Raw genomic sequence first — 24,239 nt, 5'->3', positions numbered from 1 at the left:
CCAGTGTTGCCGATCAGCGGCTCGTCGCCGCTGATTTAGGCAATTAAGGGCGGGTTCACACATGGCGGAATTTCACTTAAATTCCGCTGCGGACACTCCGCAGCGTTAATCCGCAGCGGAGCCGTTTCTCCATTGACTTTCACTTTAATTTAGCAGTGTTCGTTTACACGATGCGTACAATTCCGCTGCGGAGCATAGGCTGCGGAGCGGAATTTGGTGTCCGCAGCATGCTCTGTCTGTTGCGGAGCAGTGGCGGACTCATGGCGGAATTTCTCCATTGACTTCAATGGAGATTCAAAGTTCCGCAATGAAGTCCGCAGCTGTCATGCACATGTCATGTGTGCTGCGGATACGTCTTGCTTTTTTAACTTGACATTTCTTCATTCTGGCTGGACCTATGTATTTCTAGGTCTACAGCCAGACTGAGGAAGTCAATGGGGCTCCCGTAATGACGGGAGCGTTGCTAGGAGACGTCAGTAAATAGTCACTGTCCAGGGTGCTGAAAGAGTTAAGCGATCGGCAGTAACTGTTTCTGCACCCGGGACAGTGACTACCGATCTCAATATACATGTATCTGTAAAAAAAAATGAAGTTCGTACTTACCGAGAACTGCGCGTCATCCAGGGAGGTCGGGCTGGATGCCGAAGGAGGGACGCGTCATCAAGACAACGGGCGGTAAGTATGAATTTCTTTTACTTTCACTAGGGAAAGTGCTGTCCCTTCTCTCTATCCTGCACTGATAGGGAGAAGGGAAGCACTTTTCCCGCAGTCCGCAGCAGCTAGTCCGCATCAATTTTCTGCACATTTTGTGCAGATCCGCAGCCGTAATCCGCAACCCGGTAGGTCACCACCCCTCCCAAGATGTAGAATAAAAAGTGATCAAAAAGTCGCATATACCCCAAAATAGTTCCAATAAAAACTACAACCAGTCCCGCAAAAAACAAGCCCTCCCACAGCTTTTTTGACTAAAAAATAAAATAGTTACGGCTCTCAGAATATGGTGTCTCAGAAAATAAACAATTTTATAGAAACGTAATTTTGTTGTGCAAACACTGCAAAACATAAAAAAATATATATACGTATGGTATCGCCGTAATCGTACCGACCCGCAGAATAAAGTAAAACGTAATTTATTGCGCACAGTGAACGCCGTAAGAAATAAAGAATTTAAAACGCCAAAGTCGCTGTTTTTTGCTCACCTTAGCTCTAAAAAAATGTTTAATAAAAAGTGATCAAGAAGTTGTATGTACTAAAAAATGATACCAATAAAAGCTACAGCTCGTCCCGACAAAAATAAGCCCTCACACCGCTCAATCGACCAAAAAATAAAAAAAGTTCTGGATGTCAGAATGTGATGATACAAAACAATTTTTTTTTAACAAATAGTCTTTTCTTTGTAAAAGTAGTAAAATATAAAAAAACCTATATTAATGTGGTATCACCGTAATTGTATTGAGACGCAGAATAAAACTAAAATTGTCGTTTTTACCGCACGGTGAAAGACGTAAAAACAAAACCCAAAAAACAATGGAGGAATCACAGTTTTTTCCAATTTCTGCCCGCAAATAATTTTTTTTCAGTTTTCCAGTACATTTTATGGTACTTTATATGATATCAATAGAAACTACAATTCTTCCCGCAAACAATAAGCCCTCACACCGCTCTATTGATTGAAAAATAAAAAAGTTATGTCTCTTGGAAGGCGGAGAGTGAAAAACGAAAATGAAAAAGCAAAAAAGGATCAGTCCAGAAAGGGTTCATTAATTTCTAATAAAAAACATTTATGACCACATGTGGGGTATTGCCGTACTCGGGAGAAATTGCTTTACAAATGTTGGGTGGCTTTTTCTCTTTTATTCCTTGTGAAAATTAAAAAATTCAACATTTTAGTGGACAAAAATGTTGATATTCATTTTCACGGCCTAATTCCACTAAATTCTACAAAAAACCTTTGGGGTCAAAATGCTAACTATACCCCTAGAAAAAATTCTTGAGGGGTGTAGTTTCCAAAATGGGGTCACTTTTGGGAGGTTTCCACTGTTTTGGTCCCTCCAGGGCATTGCAAACCCGACATGGCACTGAAAACCAATCCAGCAAAATCTGCGCTCCAAAATCAAAATGGCGCTCCTTCCATTCTGATCACTGCTGTGAGTCCAAACATCAGTTTATTACCACATATGGGGTATTGCCGTAATCGGGAGAAATTCCTTTACAAATGTTGGGTGGCTTTTTCTCCTTTATTCCTTGTAAAAATGAAAAAATTCTATGTTTTCGCAGAAAAAAAGGTGATTTTCATCTTCACAGACTAATTCCACTAAATTCTGCAAAAAAGCTGTGCGGTCAAAATGCTCACTATACCCCTAGAAAAACGCCTTGAGGGGTTTAGTTTCCAAAATGGGGTCCCTTTTGGTGGGTTTCGACTGTTTAGGCTCCACAAGACCTCTTCAAACCTGACATGGTGCCTAAAATATATTCCTAAAAAAAGGAGGCCCCAAAATCCACTAGGTGCTCCTTTGCTTCTGAGGCCTGTGTTTCAGTCCAGTAGCACACTAGGGCCACATGTGGGATATTTCTAAAAACTGCAGAATCTGGGCAATAAATATTGAATTGCGTTTCTCTGGTAAATTCTTCTGTGTTACAGAAAATAATGTATTACAAATGAATTTCAGCAAAAAAAATATTTGGAAATTTCACCTCTACTTTGCCTTAATTCCTGTGAAACGCCTAAAGGGTTAAAATACTTTCTGAATGCGGTTTTGAATACTTTGAGGGGGGCAGTTTTCAAAATGGGGTGATTTATGAGGACTTTCTAATATAGAAGGCCCTAAAAGCCACTTCAGAACTGAACTGGTCCCTGAAAAAATAGCCTTTTGATATTTTCTTGAAAATATGAGAAATTGCTGCTAAAGTTCTAAGCCTTGTAACGTCCTAGAAAAATAAAAGGACGTGAAAAAAACGATGCAAACATAAAGTAGACATATGGGGGATGTTAACTAGTAACTATTTTGTGTGGTATTACTACCTGTTTTACAAGTAGATATATTCAAATTTAGAAAAATGCTAATTTTTGCAAATTTTCGCAAAAATTTGGTGTTTTTCACAAATAAATATTGAATTTATCGACCAAAATTTTTCACTAACATAAAGTACAATATGTTACGAGAAAACAGTCTCAGAATCGCTTGGATAGGTAAAAGCATTCCAGAGTTATTACCACATAAAATGACACATGTCAGATTTGAAAAAATCATCTGTGTCCACGAGGCCAAAACCGGCTGTGTCCTGAAGGGGTTAAGATTGCATACATCGCCCATACTGCAACATTGACTACAATACAAATAAAAACATATACGTGTGGTATACGTTTTGTTAACCCCTTAATGACCGGGCCTGAAAAGACCTTAATGACCAGCTAAATTTTGGTGTTTTTGCCTGTCTGCCTTTCAGCAGCCATAACTTTTTTATTTTTTCATTGCCGTGGCTGTATGAGGCCTTGTTTTATGCGAGAGAAATAGTATTTTTTTCCCCACATTTTGGGGCTAAAATTTTTTTTTTTTACGGTGTGAATATAGGAAAAAGCGATTCTCGCCATTGTTTTTCTTGTTTATTTTTTATCCCGTTCATGTTTCACGCCTAAATAACCAGTTAGATTAATTCTTCAGGTTATTACGGTCGTATAGATACCTAATATGTGTAGGTTTTTTGTTTTTATTAAGTGTAGGGGCAATAAAATATATTTTATGCAAAAGAATGACTTTTTTGGGACTTTTTTTATTTTTTTTGGTTACTTTTTTAAAATCCCATTAAGGCCTCATGCACACTTCCTTCACCGTTTTATCGACCGTTTTTGACGGATCCGTGTGCCCGTTTTGTTGTCCGTGTGGTTTCCATGTGCACTCCGTATTTCCGTTTCCAAGCATGGTACTGTCCAGTGGGCTGAAAGAGCATGGTTGTTCAGCGCTAGTCACTGTACAGGGTGCTGAAAGAGTTAATGGGCTGCACTGATCGGCGGTAACTCTTTCAGCACCCTGGACAGTGACTAGCGCTGAAGAATGACCATGCTCAGCGCTCACAAAATACAATTCTAATGAAATAAAAAAACCAGTTCATACTTACCTAGAACTCCGCTTTTTCTTCCTGTCCGGCCTCCTGAGATGACGTTTCATCCCATGTCACCGCTGCAGCCAATCACAGGCAGTAGTGGCGGTCACATGGGATAAAAGTCATAACAGAATGCCGGACTGGATGACGTCAGAAGGCCAGCCTCCTGGGATGACGCTTCCTCCCATGTGACCGTCTCTGCAGCCAATCACAGGCTGCAGCGGCCACATGGACTGCCACGTCATACAGGAAGGTTGGACTGGAGGAAGAAGAGGGACTCGTCACCAAGACAACGACTTGGGTACGTATGAACTACTTTTTTTATTTTTAATCAGCAGCCCCTTTTCTCTATCAGTGCTGGATAGAGAGAAGTGGCTGCCGATTAGTGTAATATCTCTAATGTACTTCTGCCCGGCCATTGTTAGGCAACGGCTCCGTCACACACGGATGGCACACGGATACATTCCGTGTGCCTTTAGTTTTTTTGACGGCCCCATTGACTTGCATGGAATCTCAGACCAAAGTAGGACATGCTCTACTTTTGTCGGAACGGGACCATCAAATAAATTGAAGTGTGCATGGCCCCATTGAAATGAATGGGTCAGGGTGCTAGCCGTCAGAAAAACGGCTAGCACCCTGAAGGAAAAGACTGAAGTGGGCTAGAAGCCTAAGGCCTGATGCCCACTTCAGTGTTTTTCTTCAGGGTGCTAGCCGTTTTTCTGACGGCTAGCACCCTGACCCATTCATTTTAATGGGGCCATGCACACTTCAGTTTTTTTGACGGTCCCGTTGATCTGTTCCGATCCAAAGTAGAGCATGTCCTACTTTGGTCCGAGATTCCGTGACCGTGAGGCCCATGCAAGTCAATGGGGCCATCAAAAAAACTGAAGACACACGGAAGGCATCCGTGTGCCGTCCGTGTGTGACGGAGCTGTTGCCTAGCAACGGCCAGGCCGGCAGGAATACATTACAGATATATTACACTAATCGGCAGCCACTTGTCTCTATCAATCACTGATAGAGAAAAGAGGCTGCTGATTAAAAATAAAATAAAAAGCAGTTCATACGTACCCGGTCGTTGTCTTGGTGACGAGTCCCTCTTCTTCCTCCAGTCCGACCTTCCTGTATGACGCGCAGCCTGTGATTGGCTGCAGAGGCGGTCCCGTGGGATGAAGCGTCATCCCTGGAGGCTGGCCTTCTGACGTCATGCTGACGTGCGTGACCGCCACTACAGCCTGTGATTGGCTGCAGCGGTGACATGGATGATACGTCATCCCTGGAGGCCGACAGGAGGAAAGTAAGTATGAACTTTTATCTATTTTTTTTTAATTTCATTAAAATAGTTTTTTCCGAGCGCCGAGCATGGTACTGTCCAGGGTGCTGAAAGAGTTACCTCCGATCAGTGCAGCCCATTAACTCTTTGAGCACCCTGGACAGTACCATGCTTGGCGCTCGGAAACGGAAACACGGAGTGCACACGGCCGCTAAAACGGGCAAACGGATCCGTCAAAAACGGCTGTGAAAACGGTGTCAGAAGTGTGCACGAGGCCTAAGGGATAACTTTATTTATAACCTTATTTTTTTACTTATAATGGATTAGCACACTTTTGTATGCTAATACATTACACTGTGTCACTATGACTCAGGCTGCTGTTAGGGCAGTACATAGTTTGCTCGAACAGCAGGCAAACGGAACAGACAGCCCTGGGGTCCTTTCTAGGTCACCAGTGCTGACTGCAGAGGGATTCCCCAGGGTTTGATCGCATCACCGGAATCACGGACCGGGGCAATTGAAGGGTTAAACAGCTGGGGTCCGAATGTTTTCCAACCCCAGCTGTATTCAGGAGGCTTCTCTAGGACCAGGAGCTGTAAGTTACAGCTCCTGCTTAGAGGATGAGCGCTCACACGAGCGCTCATCAGCCTGATCTACAGCGACGCCAAAAGACGTCGTTGTAGGCTGGGGACCTGCACCGCCTGCCGTCAAAATACGAGCATGGTCTGCAAATACGGGTGATACTGCGGCCCATCTGTGCAGCATTTAATGACCATAAATACTGCACGGTCGTGTGCATGAGGCCTTACAGTGCAAAAGAAAATTCAGCCATGTATAGCACGTCCGTCCTGCTCTTATGGCTTATTTACTATTAACAACAACCTTTATCTAGATCATGCCAATGGATTTCGCATTAAAAAACAGTAAACATACAAAAATGATAAATAATAAAACAAATGAATATACAAAGCCTGAACATAAGAGCTTACAATCGAGTATCTTCTATTTAGCTTTGAGCTCCTGTTCTATCTTAATTTGGTAAATTACGGTCAGACTAGGTCAGCAACCTGCGGCACTCCAGATGCTGTAAAACTACATCTCCCAGCATGCCACCACAGAAAAAGACTTTATTATTCTAGCCAAAAGCTGTCAGGGCATCCTGGGCATTCAATTGTAGTTTCACACCAGCTGCAGGGCCGCACGTTGCTGAACCCTGGACTAGGTGTTGCTTTTATTTACTGTCCTACTGGACATGTGGGCGTTAACACAACCTCGATTTACGTATTAAAGGCGTACGTACGGCGCGTGCTTACGTCGTTTCAGGAAAAGGAAGTGTGCGTGGTAGAAGCGGTGGAACGCAGACGGCGTGCAGGTAAAACTGGCTCCGTGTATGGCTGATGCTTATTGCTCTGTAGTCGGTGTATGTTCGGTGTGTTTGTCGGCGTCTCCATCTGGTTTCCGCACCCACACGTGCGTTGTGTGCTTTCTTTTATGGTGTTTGCTGCTTGCCCAATCTGGTAGTGTTCGCAATGGGTTTTGCGCAGCTTTTCACTGGAGGTTAGAGTATTACTACTACTTTGTGTTCTAGGATCCCCATGTTACTCCACTACATCTAGTTTAATCTTTAGACGGTAAGACGTTTTTCCTAAATTACTTTGCGGTTCTGCATTGTTCCTGCCGTACAACACGGCTTTATCTCGTGCAAGCACTACAGGTCTCTGGAAGTAATCCCTAGCCATATGTCCAGGTTTATAGATATAATACGGCTCCTCCTTTTATTAATCCGATCAAGGTAGTGGATCTGGTATAGGTGGTGTATTGATTTAATTGGGTTTTGGGTAATATCGATTTGTCTGGCTTAGCAGGGAGAAGGTCACAGCTAGAATAATTATTGATGATTATTGATTATTGGCAGGGACTTAACTTTATTTTTATTTATTTTTGTCATTTTTTACTTTGTCATTTCCCCAAAGGCTGCAAAATATTGGTGGTATAAAGGATTAAAGGCCATTTTACACGGTCCAATGATCGGGTGAACGAGTGTTCCTACAGATGCTCTTTCCCGATCGTTGCCATGTGTGATGATCGCCTATCCTGTGGATGGGTGATAATCTAGGATTCTGTGGAAACCCCTTCAATGGACCCCCTCCTCCTATGATTACAGCTGATTATAGGAGGGAGGGGTAGCCTTAGCAATTAGCTAGTTGGGGCTGTCCAAACAGGGTAACCTGTCTTAACCCGTTCCACTATTTTGGTGATGCAGGTCAGGAATCTATAGCGAAGTCTTTTGCCTTTGCTGTAGAAATGGCTTGTTCGCGCTCATTCTCTAAGCAAGAGCTGTTACTAACTGCTCCTGTTCTTGGAGAAACCTGCTGAATTCAGCTGGGGTTGGAGGAAACTCTGGCCCCAGCTGACTAACCCTTTCATCGCAGTGATCCATGACCGCAGAATTATCAAAGGGAACTTCCCTTTCTGATTGTGTTGCCTGTTTATTTGGAGTCTGGGGAAACCCATTGTAGTCAGCCCTGGGGACCTAGAAAAGACCCTAGGGCTGTCTGTTCAGTATGCCTGCTGTTAAAGAGGCTCTGTCACCACATTATAAGTGGCCTATATTGTACATGATGTGATCGGCGCTGTGATGTAGATTACAGCAGTGTTTATTTAGAAAAACGATCATTTTTGGCGGAATTATGACCTATTTTAGCTTTATGCTAATGAGTTTCTTAATGACCACCTGGGCGTATTTTACTTTTTGACCAAGTGGGCGTTGTGGAGCGAAGTGCATGACGCTGACCAATCAGTGACCAATCAGCGTCATACACTTCTCCCCATTCACTTACGCAGCACATAGTGATCTTACTAGATCACTATGTGCAGCCACATACACACATTAACCTTACTCAAGTGTCCGAGTTAATAGACATCACTACCAGCCGGGACGAGATGTTTACTCAGAATCCTGACACCTCGGTAACGTGTGTGTGTGTGTGTGTGTCTTACTCACACAAGACATCAAGATCACGCTGGGCTGTATTTACAGTGTAATCTCGTGAGATTACGCTTGCTGTGCTGTAAATCACGCACAAACGTTGCCGAGGTGTCAGGATTCTGAATAAACATCACGTCCTGGCTGGACATGTCTATTAACTCTCCGGACACTTGAGGTGTGTGTGTGTGTCTGCACATAGTGAACAACGCAGGATTACTATGTGCTGTGTAAATGAATGGGGAGAAGTGTATGTTGTTAAGAGACACGTACACAGATGAAATAAAACATGGCAGCCCCCAGTAAAGTAAGTGTTAATAATAAAAAAAAATGAGAAATGAAAGTCAATATAATATTTTATTAAATAAAAACACAAATTAATTTAAAAAAAATAATCTTGGCACTGTCCATTAAGTCTTGTTTTTTACTGTTCAGCAGATATTTCAGCAGAATGCCCAGGCATGCAGGTTTAACCCTTGGTGTCGCCTCTCTGGTGGGTACTACAGTGGGATGCCTTGTTCTGTGGAAGCTTCTTAACCGCCGGAGGAAGCAGCTTTGTAAAAATTTTGACCAGAAAGACTTGTGCACTGGCTCGACTGCACAGATCAAAGACTCAGATCACAGTGTGGGACAGCCTTCAGAAGGAGAGCACTCTGTGTTTTCAGTGGAAAAAATCCTGCAGGCTGAAGTAAAAATAGTCTCTAAGACAGAAGAATGGGAGCTGGTGTGGCCATTATTACAGCGGGATCTTGATGTATACCCGGTACTTGGCATGGACTGCGAGTGGGTATGTTTGTTCCTTTTTGTTTTCTGTGTTTTGTGCTCTACCTGCAGTTTTGTAAGTTCTTGTTAGCCTACCATACTGGTCTAATGTCGTTATGATTGTGGCCTACTGTTTTACCCACCAGGAATAAAACCACCCATAGACAAGTCTCGTGAATACAATCACATTTCCAATCTCAGCTACAATCAGCTGATCGCTGCACGTATGGCTCCACACTCCACCCGTCAAACGGCTGATTGTCACCAGATTGAGTTGCTGTTGACTGCTGCAGGGGAAGTGTAGTATTACAAGTAGGTCCCAAGCGGCAAAACCTCCCCCATAGGACTTCAACATGGCCTGTTAGGGCATATGAGCAGGCATCTTCAGCCAAACCCTACTTAGTTTAGGTTCAGGCAACTACCAGGTGATATTTTCTGTTGACCAACTATCGTAACTTCTAGCTTGTTGGGGTGTTTCTCAGCGGTTTGTGTCACCTATTCATTGACTCACAGGCTTAAAAATGAACGACTGGTAATGAAAGACTTTAACCGCTAATTTAGGGCGTTTAAAGCGGTTTATCTTATTAATTACTTCGCAACTGGTCAACTAATTTTTTTTTCTTTTTCCAAAACCGATAATTAAAGTTCTATGGGTTTGATATGAACGACCAGTTCCCTTATGTCAGGACTCAAGTCTTGTAACATTGGAATTTGCTGTTTAACAAATCACACTGGCTTCTGGATATTTGCTCCTAAAGTCTACGGTATTTTTTATTTCTTTTTTTTTTAATCTACTTTCAACTGTCTTTTAGTACCATTTGCAACACCAGGGCAGCCTGTTGGACTGAGATGCAGGGTGGTGTACTGTGACTAACTGCTCACAACAAACCCAAAACAAATAGCACATCTTTAACCCCTCAACACTCTGACTTGCATATATCACGTTGATTGCACCGGCGCAAAAGCAATCACACTAATGCCACTCTAATCCTGACACTGTGATAGGTCCTGACAAAAGGAGGGGGCTGATGGTCCTTTACTGGAAGCCTGGGGCCGAACGTGGGCCCCAATTTTAGGCCCCAGGGTTGTCCAGGCACGGGGTGGTTTTTCATACTGATGACCTATCCACAGGATGGGGCATTAGCTTATGATCGGTGGGGGCTTGACACCTGGACCCCGCACCGATCAGCTATACACCAGCCTCTGGGCACTAGATGTTATGCAGTGCCAGAAGCAATGTCATCTGGTGTTGGTGCATTGGCCTACGTTTTGGTGCGCATTTGCATCAATTCTTTGGCCTTGCTTTGTAAATGATTATGCATATTCAATTTTTTTTTTTGTTCTTAGCTGCAGAATTGCCTTCTGTACCCAGTTTGGACTGGCATTTGGGAGCCACATTAATATTGCTGTATGCTTTCTTTTTAACGATCCCTGCTGTATCTTAATGATTTTTTTATTTATTTATAGGTGTCTGTAGATGGGAGAAAAAACCCTATCTCCCTGCTACAGATGGCCTCCCACAGTGGCCTTTGTGTCCTGGTTCGTTTGCCCCGTTTGGCCAGCACTGGCTGCAACATTCCCAAGACCTTAATCACTCTTCTCGCAAACAGCAGTGTTCTGAAAGTTGGCGTGGGTTGCTGGGATGATGCCTCTAAATTGACTAATGACTATGGCCTCTCTGTTAATGGCATTGTTGACATTCGCTACCTGGCAATGAGACAAAGGTAAGGGTCATGTTTATTTTGGGGGGGGGGGGGCGGGGGGGTTTAGCTATAAGAGTTGTTTTTGATATCTTTACCTGTAATGTAGAGTTTGAGCCATCCAAGAAGTTACATGGTTAACAGACACGTTTACCCCTATCCCTTCCTCCCCATTCTTCATTAACCAGTTAGTGACCGCCAATTTGCCTTTTCATGGCGCTGCATCAGAATAAATAAACAGAGCAGGGATCTGTTAAACCTCCCTGCTCTCAGCTACCTGAGGTAGCTGGGGGCATCCCTGCTTGAACAGGTGAAATCGAAATCAGTATTAACCCGTTTAAGCCCTCAGATGTGTCGCTCAATAGCGAGCGCCGCATCTGAGTTTTTTTTTTTGGAGAGGGAGGGAGCTCCCTTTCTCTCCCCCCGACACCCGGCGATAAGATCGCCGAGTGTCTGTCTCCGATGGCAGCGGGGGGACTAATAAAGGCCCCCAGGTCTGCCTGTAGTAAATGCCTGCTAGGTCATTCCAGAGGCATGGCCTAGCAAATGCCTGTCCGTTTTTAATGGACAGGCAGTAATACACTGCAATACAAAAGTATCGCAGTGTATTCTAAAAGCGATCAGATGATCGCATATTAAAGTCCCCTAGTGGGACTAGTAAAGTAAAAAAAAAAAGTTTAATAAAAAGTGAAAGGCAAAAAAAAGCCCTCATAAAGCTGCATCGGCGGAAAAATAAAAGTTATGGCTCTACAAATATGGACACATAAACAAATAATTTTGAAAAGTGTTTTTACTGTGTAAAAGTAGTAAAACATAAAAAATCTATATAAATTTGATATCGTTGTAATCGTAACAACCCGCTGAATAAAGTTGTTGTTGTTGTTTATACCACACGGTAAACGGCATACGTTTAGGACGCAAGAAAAGTGGCATAATTTCAGGTTTTTTTCTATTCCTGGCCAAACAGAATTTATTGATTAACTTTTATTAACTTTTATGTACTCCAAAATGGTGCTATTAAAAAATACAATTTGTCCCGCAAAAAACAAGACCTTATACGGCTATGTTGACGCAAAAATAAAGTTATAGCTTGGTCATTAAGGTTTATAATAGGCTGGTCATTAAAGGGTTAAACTATAGAACTTTATTTTTTTTGTTGCTAAACATTCCTCTTGATCAATAGGGGTAAAACAATCTGCCCTAAAGGGAAAAATGTCCCCCCTGATCCCAATTGGCAATCAGACTGGGTCCACATTCACGAAAGAATTGTATTCATTTTATTTTTTTCCCCTCTCCAGATAGAGTACCACTTTTGCGTTTTGAAGGGCCTTTAACATAACATAATATAATAATCCAATTCTAGCATTTTGAGCTAAAATTATGTTAACTAATTTTCTATTTATATGGTTTGTTTTGTAGGAGGGACATTTTTCAGAACAGCTTGAGTCTCAAATCTCTGTCTGAAACTATCCTGTGCTACCCTCTGGATAAATCTTTCCAGCTTCGCTGTAGTAACTGGGATGCTGAAGAGTTCTCCCAGGATCAGGTATGTCTTGCTCGCTCACACAAAGGCTGAGTCAAATCAAAACATGCGTTTATTGTAGCCAGTCATTAACACCTTAAAGTTCGTCTATTTTAATGTCTTTTAAATCTGATGTTTTGTCTTTCCAGGTATTTTATGCTGCCCGTGATGCTCAGGTTTCGGTTGCCCTTTTCTTACAATTACTTGGGTTCTTCTCTTCTGATCCTCCCACAGCATGGGATTTTTTCCTGGGCAAATGCCAAGGGCTGATTGATGTTCCATTTAAAGGAAAAGGTGTTGTAAATGGAGACTTAAACGGGTTTACAAAACCGAACAAAGAAGGTCCTACAGAACAGTCAAGCTCGAATTCCCAGGGTGATCCTCGCAGACACAAGAAGAAACCCCTGGGAGTGGGATATTCAGTGAGGTATTTCAGTTTAGAAATTTCCGCAGAATAGGAAGTCCTCATTCGCGCATATACACCGCGTTTCAAATTATTATGCAAATGTTGTTGTTCGCTGATTTTCCTAAATGGTCGATGCAAATGAGTCAGTATAATCTTCAAGCCATCAACCGTTGGAGTATAATGCAAATTTTATTGAACAAATCTCCTAATGACGACAGATTTTTTTTCTTTCTTAGAAGTAAAAAACTCAAAATGCACTGTTTCAAATTATTATGCACAACAGAGATCAAAATATTTTAAAGGTTGTAAAGAGAACTAAAATGGTAATTTGTTGAATTTGCAGCATCAGGAGGTCGTATTTACAGAAATAAAAAGCTTTTTCGATCAAACTTAACAGGCCAAGTTACATGTTAACATAGGACCCCTTCTTTGATATCACCTTCACAATTCTTGCATCCATTGAATTTGTGAGTATTTGGACAGTTTCTGCTTGAATATCTTTGCAGGATGTCAGAATAACCTCCCAGAGCTTCTGTTTTGATGTGAACTGCCTCCCACCCTCATAGATATTTTGCTTGAGGATGCTCCAAAGGTTCTCAATAGGGTTGAGGTCAGGGGAACATGGGGGGGGGGAACACGACACCATGAGTTTCTCTCCTTTTATGCCCATAGCAGCCAATGACCCAGAGGTATTCTTTGCAGCATGAGATGGTGCATTGTCATGCATGAAAATTTTCTACGGAAGGCACGGTTCTTCTTTTGTACCACGGAAGAAAGTGGTCAGTCATAAACTCTACATACTTTGCAGAGGTCATTTTCACACCGTCAGGGACCCTAAAGGCATCTACCAGCTCTCTCCCCATGATTCCAGCCCAAAACATGACTCCGCCACCTCCTTGCTGACATCGCAGCCTTGTTGGGACATGGTGGCCATTCACCAACCATCCACTACTCCATCCATCTGGACCATCCAGTGTTGCACGGAACTCATCAGTAAACACAGTTTGAAAATTAGTCTTCATGTATTTCTGAGCCCACTGCAACAGTTTCTGCTTGTGAGCATTGTTTAGGGGTGGCCGAATAATAGCTTTATGCACACTTGCAAACCTCTAGAGGATCCTACACCTTGAGGTTCGCGGGACTCAAGAGGCACCAGCGGCTTCAAATACCTGTTTGCTGCTTTGCAATGGCATTTTAGCAGATGCTCTCCTAATCCTATTAATTTGTCTGTCAGAAACCTTCCTCATTATGCCTTTATCTGAACGAACCCGTCTGTGCTCTGAATTAGCCACAAATCTTTTCACATTCCTATGATCACGCTTAAGTTTTCTTGAAATATCCAATGTTTTCATACCTAGTGCAATACCTTGGACAATTTCACGCTTTACAGCAGCAGAGAGATCCTTTTTCTTTTCCATATTGCTTGAAACCTGTGGTCTGCTTAATAATGTGGAACGTCCTTAAAGGGAATGTGTTGCCAGCAAAACATGATTTTTTTTTTTTTTTTTTTTTAGTTAAACAATTAGTGTGTAGGTGATTAAACATTGTTCTAATTTTTATTTTTTTCACGAGTCCGGAAATATTATAAATTGGATTCAATTTATAATATTTCCCAGCACTGGTCACTAGATGGAGCAATTCCCAAAATTGCAGCATTGCATGTGGTAAAGCAACCACATTGCTTTATGCTGCAAAATTGGGAAAAAATCCCTCGCTCTAGTGAGCTCTCAGAATCCCCCTCTCCTTTATCCTGGCTAGTGCCGGGAGAAACGAGGGGTTTGAACGGTCTAACCTCCTACACTGTGTCGCCATTTTTTGAGCTAACACACAGTGTAGAAGGTTTACATACACTAATAAAACACACTGAAACACGAACATACATAGAAATCACTTACCTGCTCCAGTCGCCGCCGCTCCCTCCGGTCCGTCTGCTGCCGCTGCTCCATGTGCACAAGTCCGGAAGCCGCGACCGGAAGTAGTAATCTTACTGCCCAGCAGCGACTTCCGGTCCACAGGGAAATGGCGCCGGACGGCGCGCATTTCAAATCGGACTGTGTGGGAGCGGCGCATGCGCCGTTCCCACACACGGCGTACACCATAGTGGATGGAACGGGCCCCGTTCGCAGTCCCTATCGGACTGGAGCTGCCGTATTCCATGTCTGTATGTGTCGTTAATCGACACATACAGAAATGGAAAAAAAAATGGCAGCCCCCATAGGGAAGAAAAAGTGTAAAAATAGAAAAAAGTAACACACAAACACACAAATAAATATAAACGTTTTTAATAAAACCCTAACATAAAACTGATATAAAAAAAAAAATGTTGGTGACACTGTTCCTTTTAAGTAGTTTTCCCTTGATTGGGCACACCTGGAAAACTAATTATTACAGGTGTCTGAGATTGATTACAATGATCCAGAGCCCTAAGACACAATACCATCCATGAGTTTAATTGAAAAACTAGTAATTAAATGTTTGCCACTTAAATCCAATGTGCATAATAATTTGGAACACGGTGAATATTTAGGTCAGTAGTTTGCATTAATATTTGTAAATCAGAAGTGTAACAAACTATAATGAAAAGATTGGTTCCTCGTCTGTTAGTTCCACTCCTGGTTTTGGCTTACAATTGCTGATGCTAAATATTAACCACTATGTAACCACTATGCTTTGGTTGAAGTATCTTTTTAATTGCTTGCACTACCTGCTGTACACTTTCCTTTACAATTTTGACATTGAGTTGTATCTACTTAAATGCACTAAATTTCAATGTAATTTTTTTTTCTCAAATTGAACGGAATATTATATGGTCTTTGCAGGAAATCACCACTGTATGATAACTGTTTCCTGCATGCTCCTGATGGACAGCCTCTATGTACTTGTGATAGGAAGAAAGCCCAGTGGTATCTAGATAAAGGCATTGGAGGTCAGTGGTGCTTTGTATGGAATCTTGTTTTGTCTGATCTATGTTCTCGTCTGATTTTTGTTTTGGGTCTTAACTTCATAGATTTGATCAGCATTGATCCATTTGTTGTGAGACTACTTTTTGAGCCTTCTGGTCGTCCTGAGTCAAGTGTGGACTACTACCTAACAGTGAAGGAAAATCTTTGTGTGGTCTGTGGCAAAAGGGAGTCTTATATACGGTAAGTGTAAGGCCTCATTCCCACGACAGGGTTTCCCGGCTGGGTGCCGGCCGTTCATAAATCGGCCGGCACCCGGCTGCATTAGGAATAATAGACCCCTAATGGGGCTATTCACACGACCGTTTTTCTTTTTTTGACGGCCGGGGAAACCGGCCTTCAAAAAATAGGACATGCTCTATCTTCGGCCGGGTACCCGGCCGCCCGGCTCCCATGGAAGTCTATGGGGCCGGGTAATACACGGCCATCACCGGGATGTGTCCCAAGTGATGGCCGGGTTTTCCGGCGCTTGCGCTCTATCTCCTCCTCACAGCGCAGAGTGCATGTGAGGAGGAGGAGTTGATGCCATTCTGACGAATGGCATCGCTGTACACTGTGTGGCAGGGCCGGGGTGTACAGCAGGTGGAAGGGAGCACTGCGCTGGCTCCCTTCCCCTGCTTGTTTTAAAAGCGCCCTGGCCCGGCGACACCTTCGATGGTGCCGCCTGCAGCTGCTGCGGCTGCTACTACTGTAGCGACTCCACTATAGCAGAGCGTTGAGGTATCTCCCCGCTCTGCTATGTGCTAGCCGCACTTTAGCTGCTTGAAGGAGCAGAATCCCCGTGTTTTCGGGGATTCCGCTCCTGGACAGAGCGCTTGATGTCTGTCTATATCTGGGCAGTGACATCAGGGGAAACTCCTGAAGCGGAATCCCCGAACACATGGGGATTCCCCTTCAGGAGTTGCCGCTGATGTCACTGTCAAGATCTGCCCGGCCCGGAACGGATGCATAACTTTATGCAAAATGGCCGATTTTACCGGCCGGCACTCGGGCTCAGGCGGGACCCGGTCGTGTGAATCCCGCCTAATAGGTTTGGTGTGTTTTTGATATATATATATATCAGGCTCTTGTTTACTCACACTGCCAGCATTCACACATGGCATGATTTCCGCTACCCTGTATATACTTGCTGACATAGCTCAATGCTGCCTATGAAGTCTGCCCAATATTAATGTATATGCAGTAAGGCCTCATGCACACAAACATGCTTTTGCGGCCGCAATGCCCCCGAAAATCCATGGGAGAATTGTGGCCCCATTTTCATTCCTATAGGGTCATGCACACGTGGTTTTCACAGTCTGTACATGGCCCAGGAGCCTGCACCGCAAAAGAACGGATATGTCTTATTACGGCCATGTTCTGCAGTCCGGGCTCATTGAAAAGAATGGCAGCGGCCATGTGCATGGCCCGCGATTTGCGGGCCGCTCGCGGCTGACAGTCCGCTGCCGGCCGACCCGAAATTCGCAGCCGTTCACATGGCTATGGTCGTGTGCATGAGGCCTAACGCCTAAGTATTGAGCTGCTGTCAACTTTTGTGAGTGATGGTTACCGAAGTGCCAGATTCTCCTTAAACTCCGATATAGACTTGAACCCTTTTATGCAACCCCACTATTCTTCCTTCTGTGCAGGAAAAACATTGTACCTCATGAGTACAGACGTCACTTTCCTATTCAGATGAAGGACCATAATTCTCATGATGTTCTTCTTCTCTGCACATCCTGCCATGCTGTGTCAAACTTTTACGATAACCACTTTAAGCAGCAACTAGCAATAGAGTTCTCGGCACCCATTGGATGTGAGGAGGGGGTGCGTATGATGGAGGATCCTATAAGAAGGCAGGTGCGTTCAGCGGCCAGAGCCCTTCTCAACGCATCTAAGCTACCAGAGAACCGTAGACAGGAACTGTTCTCTGAGATTAGGGCGTTTTATTCAACTGAGGAAGTTACTGAAGAGACACTGAAGGAAACAGCCAACCTGGAGACTAGGTGAGAACTATTTATTTTATGCATAGGATAATTATTGGGTTTAGATACGTTGTGAAATGTTTGATAAACCAGGTGATGAAACATTTCAATTAAATTTAAACCACTTCATAGATTGCAGGTTCCAATGCTCTTGGTAATCTTGCTTCGTAAGTGGCACCAATTAATTGGTGCATATGGAGTCCATCTCTGACAAGAAATTATAAATGCAGTAGCCACTAAATTTTTTTATTTTTTTTCCCCATTTGCCTGCTTATGTAGGGTCATGTTTCCAATATACACCCATTGACTAGTGCCTAGGTCAGCAGTGTATGATTTACTGAAAAACTTAATCGAGCCTAGAATTGATTCTTGACTAAGTTTCCACACTCCTCATGGTATCTACTCCTACTTCTTTTCCGTTTTCCCTGGCTGTCTAAGGTCAGCAATACGGCAGGAGACTAAGGGCTTGTCCCCACGTATCTGAATTGCTGCAGGAAATTTCTGCATCGATAACTTTGAAAGTAGCAGACTTTCCGCTGCTGCAAAAACACTCCATTTCCTGCAGTTTTTTTTTACTGCAGATTTGCAGAAAATGGTGCATATTTTGCTGTTTTTTTCAATGTTGAGAGACTGTGACATCGCAGGAATTGACATGCTGCGGTTAGAAAAATACGCACTGCAGGTGAGTTTCTGGTCTGAATGTTTACGTGTCGTGTGGATGAGAAATGTTGTTAAATCTCACCCACTTTGCTGCTACTGTATTCTGTCCACATTTCCGGATGGAATATACGCAGCAATTTCGCTGTGTGTTGACAAGCCCTTGGGACTGTGCTGAGTGAGTTTTATGTGTGTTAGTGACTGCCTCCGTTTTTTGATCTTGCGCTCCTCCCATTCTGCCCTGGGTGATTTTAATTAGTTTAATGCCGGTTTCACCATCCCCAGATATATGTAGGCTAAGGCCCCATGCACACGACCGTGTTTGCTCCGTGATATACGGTCCGCATGTCGGCCGCATTTCCTGGACTGAACACACTGCAGGGAGCCGGGCTCATAGATAGCATCATAGTTCTGTACGATGCCAGGAGTCACTGCCTCGCTGCGGAACTACTGTCCCCTACTGAAAACATGATTACAGTACGGGACAGTTTTCCCGCAGCGAGGAAGTGACTCCTGGGATTGTCTGTAACTATGATGCTAGGAGCCCCGCTCCGTGCACTGTTTGGTCCGTGATATACGGTCCAACTGTCCCAGACCAAACACGGTCGTGTGCATGGGGCCTTGGTCCCAGTTCTGGGTGTAAAAAAAAATCTGTGTCCAATTCATAGTGTCGCAGCGGTTTCTGCTCTATAGTATTCTATACATCGGATTTACAACTAACATGTCTTTATGTCCTAGATTTAACCTATTCAAGGGCAGTCTTGTACACGTGGTATAGAATGGTCCTGTACTGCAAATATATATTGAAGAGCAGTAAATGAAAGCTGTCAGAGGTTTGATTTAGATATTAACATGGAATCTTTTAGCATGTTTGTTTGGGTACTTTCCTAATGTAACATTATCTAAAAAAAATCATCAAATCAGAAACCTGGGCAGGCTAGAGCATTGTATTCGACAAGGAAATTAATTTTTCAGTTGTGGCTTTATGGGGGTTGTCCTGCCACATGGGTGTTTCCCATACTGATGACCTATCCGCAGCTTGGATGGTGTTGCTTTTTTACAATGGATCCTGTCTGGTTCCCGTAGTTTTTATCTACCAGGTTTCCACAGTATAGGTCCTCAGTTAACGATTTGTTGGGGGTCTGACACCCGGACCCCACACTGATCAGTTGCCTCCGGGCACCGGTTGATATGCAGTGGTCGGTGCTGGAAGTGGATGGCTCCGGTCACCGTATAGCAGTCATGTTATACGGTGACTGGAGCCATCTGCTTTTGACACAGACCACTTCGTAACATCCGGAGGCGGCTGGATGAGATGATCAGTGTGGGGGTCCGGGTCTCAAACCCCAAGTGATCATATACTGATGACCTATCCTGTGGATAGATCATCAATGTGAAAAACGAAAGTTGCCTCAAAAGTTGTATCTGACGATTACACTTAAAAAATAAATAAATAAAAAAAAATATTCAGACAAATATGGATATTTAAAGTGTTTTGTTTTTTATTTTTTTATGTACAAGTTTTTTTGCTCTTCCAGTGTGAGGGGGTGGGTTCATGTTCGATCTAAATGTATATTACTCAATATTGGGGGGGGGGGGGAACTAAATTTGCAGCACCTTAGTGACCCTATGAAACTGTACAGTGTTACGTTTTGGTAAAAACCAAGGGGCATCTGGACGTTGTACCCTTGTAAACCAGATGTAATGCACCCATCTCAAGGAGGCCTTAACCACACACGGGGAATGTCAGAGTTTTATAGCAACTGAAATCTATAAAATAAAGCTTCCCCCTAGCCATTGATTTCTGAGAAGTTGCTCTTTATCTTGTGATTTGTGTGCGGTTTCAATTTATAATAATTTAATCACCTAACAGACCTTTTATAAAAGATTGCCGACTGCTTGTAAGACTATTCTTTAAAGTTTAACACTTACATTTGTAGCATCTGCTTTATCTTCAGAATCTTTAATGAGACCTATACTCCACATGGACTAAAAGTGGTGCAGTGCTTTGCAAAGGGTGGCCTGAAATCCCTAATGGAATTGGAGAAACGTTGGCGTCAACACTTCCTGCACAAGATGACACCCAAATTTCTTCCACAGCAATGGTCGGTTGATCATAATCATAGTAAACTGATCAAGAAGTTTGGAGAAGATCTGCCTATTCAGCTCGGATAAGCAGCCCAGACTATGGACTGTTCTTATTGTAAGGGCTCTGATGGACATTTTACCATGACTGTTCAGACTGAAGATGGGCAACAAGTGGATCGATCCTTAGGACAATGCTGATCCTGTGCTGAAATAACAATGTTTTACAATGCTAGAAATGATTGGCATTAACATTTCCTAGTCTTGAAACTGTATCCCACATTTGCTGGGTAATTAAGTTATTTTTTTTAAAAAACAAACCAAAAAAAAATTAATACTGTTTTGGCTTTTAAGCCAAGCATGAAATGAAACTGTGAAGCTAAGCTATAACTAAAGGACAGTTTTACCTTTAGTGGTGGCATTCAGCGGTCATGTTGAGCTCTGAACTAATCTTACTTGTTTATATTAAAGAGAACTATTCCCATTGTGTGACTTATCAGCCAACCCTTTTTTTTAATGCCACACATTTGCTGTGTCGCTGGCTTAACAACCTTAGTGATCGTGTGTTAAATCTGGTGACATTAAGAGCGTTGGTGTTTCCCGTAGCAATCCGTCAATTTAGTGAATTTTGCAAGTGGTGGTTAGAAAACGAAAGCAAGCGTAATGTTGCAATGGGCAACACCAGCGTTCGTTCTGCGCTAGATTTTTCTGCGTGAAGCCCTCGTGTTCATGTAGGTAATGCGCCTCCTTGTGCATTGGCCTGTCAGAAGGCCTCTGTAGTCATTTTGATGACTGATCATTTTGATCCCAGTTTCTTTTGGCGCTCTAGTTTCTAATGTTGGCTGAAGACATTATGCATTTAATTGTAATGCCTTCATCTATTTTCATGGGTTTAGTTTCTCTTTAAGATAAGACCCGACCCCCCCCCCCCCCTTTCCCTACTATTTCATGATATGAACAAACTAATCTACTTGTGCCATATTGCTGCAAAGAACGGGATTGTTTTGTGTTCGTTTTCCTTATTTAGTTTTTTAATTCTCCCATGTAAATTCTTTACTTGTGTGGAGAAATATGATTTTCTTAAACCATGTATTTCAAGAGCATAAAGTATTTAATATTAACTGCTTGTCTTGTGTTTTTCTTGGATAGCCTTGTTTAGTATGTCACTTCTAATGCAGAACAATGGTGTGGTCTGAAGTAGATGTGCTTGTCCACACATAGCGGAATTGCGTTTTTGTTCCGCAATTGCGGACAGAAAATACACAGCAGAATACAGTAGCAGCAAAGTGAGTGAGATTTAACAGATCACATCCACACGCCACGTAAAAATTCAGAGAAGAAATTGACGTGCATTTTTTTTTTCTTTCGGACTGCAGCATGTCCATTCCTTCATCGGAAATTGGACTGAATTGCTGCGTTTTTCAGAGGACATGTCACAATCTCCTTGTATTGTGAAAAACTCTCCAGGAAATTGTGTTTTTGCCGCAGTGGAGAGTTTGCTACTTTCAATGGAATTTCTGCAGCAATTTCATTGTGTGGACAAGCCCTAACTAGTTGAAGAGGACCTGCTGCTCTCCTGACACGTCCGTTCAGTAAATACTTGCGTTCCCAATGATATAATCTTTTCTCAGAACTCTGCCTTGTGCTGTTACTGCTGGAAATTAATTAACTGGGCATTTCTACTCTTCGGCAGTAGGGTATGTGCCTTCACTGTCAGCACTGATATGTCCAGTGTCGGTTGTCGATTCAATCATACATTTCCAGGATGATAAACAAAGCAGATTTATAAGGAACCGTGCTCCAGAATTGTTACATGAGGGGAAGTTGTTACTAAAACGGAGATGTCCGAGCTTACAGGTCATCTTTGCCATTCGCTTAATTGTATTTGCTATAAGGAGTAACTGACCGCTCTGCTGACATGTCTGTTTTAGTGAGTGCTTGTGTTCCCTATAAAATCACTTTTCTGGAGCATCTTTTCTTTAAAACTCTGCATTGCTGCTCCTCCTGTCAATTCTCCTAGGAATGATTAAATTAACGGTGTTAACATTCCCTTTGTCAAAGGGGTGTTTCCTTAAACGGTCTCAGACTAAGCACTGATTGGTCAGTGTGCGACTGTAGACACCCACCAATAACACCCAGCCATCAATTTCATTTTTATTTTTTTCCTTTGTCAGAGGAATTACTGGAACGGCCTGTAAAAAATGAAAAGTAACACATGCTCCATAATTCCCGACACCTATCCGTAAGCGGTAGGGAAAGGTGTGAGCGGGCAATAGAACCGGGCGGGTCCGCAAATGAAGTTTTTTTTTTTTTTTGTTTTTTTTTTCACGGTCGTGTGCATGGGGCCGAAGTCTGATTCCAGACATGTGGAGCACATGTGGGCTGTCGTTGTTGTCCCCCCCCCCCCACCTTTCCTCCCCCTTCCCAGTTGCGGACATTTCTGCAACAAATTTGCCGCCTGTGACTGCGCCCTTACGCTTCGTGGGAACCCAGCCTAAACGCTGCGGAATTTCCGTGTGGATATTCTGCAGTATTCACAGTAGCAGCAAAGTGAACAAGATTTAGGAAATATTACATATTGTTCTTTGTTAGTGAAAAAAGTTGGTCGACAAATTTAATTTGTTAAACGCCAAAATTTAGAGAATTTGCAAGAAATGTCATTTTTCTAAATGCAAATGTCTGATTGTAATACAGGAGTTACTGGCTTACATGTCTACTTTGTTTGCATCGTTTTTGTTTTTTTTTGAACATCCTTTTATTTTTCTAGGCTGTTACGTTTAGAACTTTAGCAGCAATTTCTCACATTTTCAAGAAGACTTCAAAAGGCTATTTTAGGGACCAGTTCAGTTCTGAAGTGGCTTTGAGGGCCTTATATAGTAGACAGACCCCATAAATCACCCCATTTTAAAAACCACCTCTCAATGAATTTAAAACCACATTCTCAAAGTCTCTAAACCCTTTAGGCGTTCCACAGGATTTAAAGCAAAAAGTAGACCTAGAAATGTTGTTTTATTTTTTGCTGAAAATTTTATTTTTTATTTTTTGTAAGGCCTAATTCATATGAGCGTGTTCGGTCCGTGATATACGGTCCGCATGTCCCGGACCGAACACATTGCAGGGAGCCGGGCTCCTAGAATCATAGTTATCTATGACGCTAGGTGTCACTGCCTCGCTGCGGGAAAACTGTCCCATACTGTAATCATGTTTTCAGTACGGAACAGTAGAACCGCGTTTAGGCAGTGACGCCTAGCCTCATAGATAACTATGATGCTAGGGGCCCGGCTCATGAATTAGGCCTAACACAGAAAATGCTACCAGAGAAACAAAACTCTTATTTATTGCCCAGATTCTGCAGATTTTCGAAAAAAACTGAAGCACAGGCCTCAGAAGCATAGGAGCACCTAGTGGATTTTGGGGCCTACTTTCTTTTTTTTTTAGAATATATTTTAGGCACCATTTCAGGTTTCAAGAGGTCTTGTGGTGGCAAAACAGTGAACCCCCCCCCCCCGTCTTGGAAACTACACCCCTCAAGGAATTTATCCAGTGTGCAAGGGCTGTTTTTGTGGGACGGGTTGTAGTTTTTATTGGTGCTATTTTGCGGTACATACGACTATTTAAACTCTTATTCTATATTTTGTGAGTGGTGGTGACCCAAAAATTGTGTGTGTGTGTATATATATATAATATATATGCGGTTTACGCCTGAAGAAACACCCCTAATATGCCTACAAACATCTGCCCATTGCTTTCAAAGGGTTTTACGGTGCTCTGTTCCCACGAGGTGTAATTTTACACGTCGCTGTCTAATTACGGCACGTAAAAA

General features: G+C 42.8%; 1 protein-coding gene across 5 annotated transcripts; it reads left to right on the top strand.

Moving 5' to 3' along the window:
- Window positions 1–6,653: 6,653 nt before the first annotated feature.
- EXD2 (exonuclease 3'-5' domain containing 2) lies at window positions 6,654–21,537 on the top strand. Of its 5 annotated transcripts, XR_012851467.1 has the most exons (10): window positions 6,654–6,746; window positions 8,796–9,147; window positions 10,590–10,846; window positions 12,242–12,368; window positions 12,494–12,771; window positions 15,570–15,676; window positions 15,758–15,893; window positions 17,339–17,695; window positions 19,070–19,164; window positions 20,290–20,378. XR_012851467.1 is itself a non-coding variant. In XM_075844993.1 (9 exons), exons 2-9 carry the CDS (start codon window positions 8,812–8,814, stop codon window positions 20,504–20,506), a joined length of 1,815 nt encoding a protein of 604 aa, XP_075701108.1. In that variant the 5' UTR covers window positions 6,654–6,746; window positions 8,796–8,811; the 3' UTR covers window positions 20,507–21,537. The 5 variants fall into 5 exon arrangements, 4 of the variants coding, with proteins under 4 accessions (XP_075701108.1, XP_075701111.1, XP_075701110.1 ...); XM_075844993.1 differs by lacking the exon at window positions 19,070–19,164 and having other exon boundaries at window positions 20,290–21,537; XM_075844996.1 differs by lacking the exon at window positions 20,290–20,378 and having other exon boundaries at window positions 19,070–19,870.
- The last annotated feature ends 2,702 nt before the right edge of the window (window positions 21,538–24,239 follow it).

The sequence above is a fragment of the Rhinoderma darwinii genome, chromosome 12 (assembly GCF_050947455.1).
Source record: "Rhinoderma darwinii isolate aRhiDar2 chromosome 12, aRhiDar2.hap1, whole genome shotgun sequence".
In the NCBI taxonomy this organism is placed as follows: Eukaryota; Metazoa; Chordata; class Amphibia; order Anura; family Rhinodermatidae; genus Rhinoderma; species Rhinoderma darwinii.
This window is presented reverse-complemented; position numbering and strand designations above follow the sequence as displayed.

Bases quoted from the DNA above. Each gene is read 5' to 3' on its own strand.
- EXD2 (XM_075844993.1), top strand. From the start codon at position 8,812: ATGCCCAGGCATGCAGGTTTAACCCTTGGTGTCGCCTCTCTGGTGGGT. The intron at 12,772-15,569 runs GTATTTCAGTTT...TGGTCTTTGCAG, and splicing joins GGAGTGGGATATTCAGTGAG to GAAATCACCACTGTATGATA. The intron at 17,696-20,289 runs GTGAGAACTATT...CTTTATCTTCAG, and splicing joins ACAGCCAACCTGGAGACTAG to AATCTTTAATGAGACCTATA.